Source organism: Amphimedon queenslandica, unplaced genomic scaffold (genome assembly GCF_000090795.2).
Source record: "Amphimedon queenslandica unplaced genomic scaffold, v1.1 AMPQUscaffold_13127, whole genome shotgun sequence".
NCBI classification, from domain to species: domain Eukaryota; kingdom Metazoa; phylum Porifera; class Demospongiae; order Haplosclerida; family Niphatidae; genus Amphimedon; species Amphimedon queenslandica.
This window is the reverse complement of record NW_003546637.1, coordinates 29,149-34,051: the sequence shown is the minus strand read 5'-3', so window position 1 is coordinate 34,051 and position 4,903 is coordinate 29,149. Positions and strand designations below refer to the sequence as shown.

The 4,903-nt window shown below is 36.3% G+C and overlaps 1 protein-coding gene across 1 annotated transcript; it reads left to right on the top strand.

The window, feature by feature from the left end:
• The first annotated feature begins 3,104 nt into the window (after positions 1-3,104).
• LOC109585045 (uncharacterized) lies at positions 3,105-4,657 on the top strand. Its single transcript, XM_020000973.1, has 8 exons — positions 3,105-3,554; positions 3,624-3,769; positions 3,828-3,934; positions 3,977-4,080; positions 4,127-4,236; positions 4,282-4,355; positions 4,398-4,507; positions 4,554-4,657. The coding sequence occupies exons 1-8, from the start codon at positions 3,257-3,259 to the stop codon at positions 4,655-4,657; spliced, it is 1,053 nt and encodes a 350-aa protein (XP_019856532.1). The 5' UTR covers positions 3,105-3,256.
• Positions 4,658-4,903: the final 246 nt, after the last annotated feature.

The window sequence follows — 4,903 nt, the reverse complement described above, 5'->3', positions numbered from 1 at the left end:
GTGTGTTAAATTTAGTGTGTTGAATTTAGAAAGAGCACAGCTAGTGTGTTATATTTATAATTCAGCACATCTATTTGTCATATAACACATCCAAGTATGTAGCAAATAATACACCATTTTTTTGTGTGTAGGTGTTAAGCTTCATAATAGCAACTTTTTCAGATGGCTTCCGAAGGATAGCAGGCATCACCATTGTAGAATAAAGTGTTGTAGGCTCTAAACTGAAGTAATTAGCACAGGCTTGAAAGAGCCTGGCTACTTCCTTAACAAAGGAATCACCAACTCTACCACTTTGAAGTATATGATATAGGCAGTAGCCTATATGTAGGGTTGAGGTTGATTTTTTAAGATGGTCACCAAATTTATGATTTTCAAATGCTTATAACTCTTCTATCCTACATTGTACGGCCGTATAAATGGATTACATGAGCTCTCCTTCACTGAGCAATTCTCCTGGTACCTTTAATGTGGACTGCAATGTAGTAGGAGCAATTATGGAGAATAGGCCTAAATTCAAAGCTTTACAAAAATGTTCAGACTTTTTCTTCCTTCTTTCATCTTCTATCTCCCCTCCAATCTTTTAAGCAAAAGAAGCAGTTAAGTTGGCTTTTACAGCACACCTTTGGGCTTGGTACAAGGACCACAAAGGTAGTTTCAGAATTTTATGAGCAAAAAATTCAAACAAAGAAAGCATTATGGGCGTGATCAACACACCCTCTCTTTTGCATATGCCATTTTTAAATTTTATTGCGCATGCTTAGAGTTGCCATAGTGATTGAAATCAGGGGTACTTATAAAAGTGGGAATGGGAAATCAGGAAATGGGAAATTGAGAAATACGGAAATGAGAAATGTTATGTAAAAGTATCTGAAACTATTGGATTTATAATCATTTATAATTAGTATTTTTATTGGAAAAAATTAATTATAGTCAAAATAATTAAATGAAACCAGTTATTATATAAGTGAAAATAATCATGTTTATAGGAAAAACAGAAATTGATCACAGATTAAATCTATAATTATAGTCAAAATGATTCAGTTAACCAATGATTATATAAGTGATTATAATAGTATGTCTGTAGGAGGAACAGAACTATTAGAGATTAAGTAATAATGTCACATCAGACCACTATAATGTAGATCACATAATATTCAAAATCATTAAGTGTAGCAAATAATACTTTTGATACATGGTGAGGTTTGATTTAATATTATCTGTTAGCACCAGATCTTTAATTTGAAATGATACGAGTGCCATCTGAAGATAGGTTAGGCGTGCATTAAATGAGAATTGCTTTCCTTTGTATAAAACTGCAGCCCTGTTAATGGCTTAATAAGTCATCTTTAAGTACGAGCCACCACCATTCCACATGTATCATAACTCCTTCATTGTTGTTGCTATGAAGGAGTTAAAATGGATTCGTAATACCTTGGAACTTGTAGCTGTAGATGCCCCAGTAGCTGGTATGCTACTTTGTAATGAAGGAATAGTAGTGTTAGCAGCAGGGGCTGGAAATGATGGTAATTTATTCAAGACAGGTGCATTTTTTAGACTTGCACCTGTTGCAACTGTGACTTGTGCAAGAGACTTTCCTAAGAAAAAAGAAATACCTGATGCAGATTGTGATTTAGATGACACATTTATAAAACTAATAGCGCAAGTACTGGTTGTTTCCTTGCCACCACTGTAGTTGGTACAAGTCAAATTAAAATTTGGCCCCTCAAGGCAAGAGCAAACAGATTGTGAAAATACTTTCCTTGGCTCTCTTCTTTGCCTTCACTTGTCCACATGTTCTTGCAGAGCCAGACAGTAGCCCTTCATTTGCTATTGTTAAGTTTGGAGAGATGTTTGTAAGCTCCGTAAAAATAAACTTAATTGTTCATTTATCTCGGCTATGGCTACCCACAGAGATGAAAACTTTTAAACATAACACATGTATCATCACAACAGAGTTGGCTCTTACTGTCAGAGTTCACAAGGTGTGGCTGAAGTGAAGAACTTTTCACAAGTCTGGTTCCCTTATTAGTAACCCAAGAAACTTCCAGGACCTGCTCCTTTTTAAAATTCAGGATATTTGCTACTTTTTTCCAAATTCCTTGCGAAAAAGATTCAGAAATAGATTCAACATTTACATCTTCAACAAGAGAAGAAAGAGATGTTGACAAGGCGAGATAACCTGATGTGGAAGCACCAATATTAGCACAACTCTTCAATGGACAATTTTCCTTGCATCATGGCTCATTAAAAACCATTGTTCATCTGCAACTTTTAAATGATTATACGGACACAAGAAATGCCACTCTCCTAGGCTAATGACAGATTTGTCAAGCTCAGATGCATGTCTCAGTACAGTAGCCTTTAAATGCTCAATTAACACTGGAAGCTTTCTTTCCCTTCACTAAACTTCTTGCTTGATAACATTGTTACTAGATTCAGTAGCATTGGTGAAGTGCTGTGTACATAGGCGGTTGCAGGCCTGGGCATTAGGGGGCAATGCCCAGGTTGACTTTTTGACCAATAATTATATTCATGATTCTGGTGTGGGCATCCAGTGTAAACTGTGGTAGTTCAACAGGCTTCTTTGTTGTTTTATGCTAAGAAATCATCTCAATGAAGTTATAGATCAGTATTGTCCATTTTCCTTGCAAAATTGTATGGAACCACACCCACTAATTATTGATGCCCAGGTCAAACCAAATTTCTGCAACCGCCCATGGCTGTGTACCGTCCAAGCCAGCTTTTTCCCTTAAATCTGGCAGAACACATTGTGTGATGTCTTTAAGTATACACTTGGAAAACCAATTATAAAACCGGACAGTCAACACATGACAAATATAACTCCTTTCTAAACTGCTCCCTTAATCTTTAAGCCTCCTTAAAGCCGATTTAACAAAGTTTCAGATTTGGCTTCTATGACGCCAGGTTCAAAATGATCCCCTATTTGCACTTTAAAAATATCATGGAGAACTTTACATTCCCCTGGCGGAAATCCTATTAGTCGTAGCTTATCTCTTATGTTTTGACAAAGGTAATTGATACACCTTAAACGAGCATGCGCAGTATAAAAGGGGCCCAAAAATGGACAGCAAGTATCAAAATGGCGACTACACATATGATAAAGATCTTGATAACATCAGTTAATTGACATAGTACAGTAAAAGGAAGAGGCTGGAATTGCCAAGCCTCTTTTATGTTCCACATGTTCTATTGTTCTCGATTGTTCTTGTTGTTATATATTGAGTAAATCACGATTATGGCGAGTAATAGCGAAACAGGAGCTTCAGGACGATCAGGGACTCGTATCAGGATGACTTTCAACATAGAGTTTCAGTCTGTGGCAGAGAAAGGTGCCTTTAGTCGTCGTTTAGAGGATGTTCGTTCTTTGCTATCTAAGAATAAGCTAGACAACTTTGGTCTGATGACAGCCATGTTTGATGTAGTTGAAGATAGCTTGATGCATGGCTCTTCTCAGTCTCCTGCTGGTATTGGGAGAAAGAGAAGTGAGGAACATGAAGGTAGTAGTGAAATACAGTCTTTTAATCGCAATAGTGGTAAGTTGGTGAATAAAATTAATAAGTGCTAATTACTATAATTATTTTATTATTAATTTTATTACTAAGGTGTTTTCACTGGTAATGATAAGGATGATGATGAAGATGCTTTTCTTGTGGAGAACTACTGCCTCAATGATTTGGTAGAAGGTTTAGTTACACCTTGTTGCTGTGGCAAATCTTCTAATCCATGGATGTTTGAGTCGATTGTAAAGGTGTGTACTGTGTAGCTACATATACATATTGATACTGTATTAATTAATGTTTATATAGAGAGGTCACGTAGCTAGATTACTTTTTGTTTGTTGGTGTTGTCAACAACAGAAAAGAACTTGGTCTAGTTCTCGTGTTTTTGGCGGACATTATTTGTTAAACCAGAAGTCAGCAGTCTATATACATTCTGCCAATTATTCTCTTTTCAGGATGATTCACAGTTTTACATGTGCTGGCATGCTACCAACCCAATACATCAAATTTTGCCAATTTGCATGTATTGGTAACGTTGGACACCAGTATATCTGGAAAGGTATGGCGAATAAACATTTAGCAGTCACTGTCCTAATTGTTCATAGTATACAACAAGTGTGGGTTTATTGAAGTAGTCAATGGCATGGCTGAAGATGTAATGATTGATGCAGTTGAAGAAGTGAAGCGTCAACCTAGTTACAATTCAAGTGGGGAAGTAAGTTTCAAGACAATATAATACAACAAAAATGCTCTCTTTTAGTGGGTGATTACTGATGCTAGACACGACTCCACTGCTAATGCTTTTTATACTACTGTGCCATGTCTTTCTGGAAGGTATTTATTTTATTGTCAAAATTGTATCATTACATTATATAGTACACACAAAGTACTTGATATCGCAACTGTGTCTCGAGCAGATCACAGCATTGCTCAGACAAGAGAGGTAGCTTGCACTAAGGTAGTGTTACATAAAGTGATAAGTAAAGGTACCCTATACTTCAATGAATTGAACTACTCATTCCAACATAACAGGTGTCAATGTTGTAGAAGTGGCCCATGATATACAGCAGCAAGTATCGAATTATATCACAAAGGACCTCAATTTGAAAAATTCGTTTGACACTTGGCATGGTTAGCATTTGACATGGACAATAATATTGTTTATTTTGTAACAGGAACGAATAATGTAGTGAAGCAATTGAAGAAGATTACTGAAGGACCAAGCAAGAATAAGGAAAGACTTGGTTTCCAGAACTTGTAGATAAAAGTAATCAGTGAAGACTCGTAAAATTATTAGTGGTATCCTTGAGGACATAGCATTAAAGTTCACTTGTATTGGGCCATGAAGACGTGTGAAGGGGATGAAAAGATGCTCTGCAGAT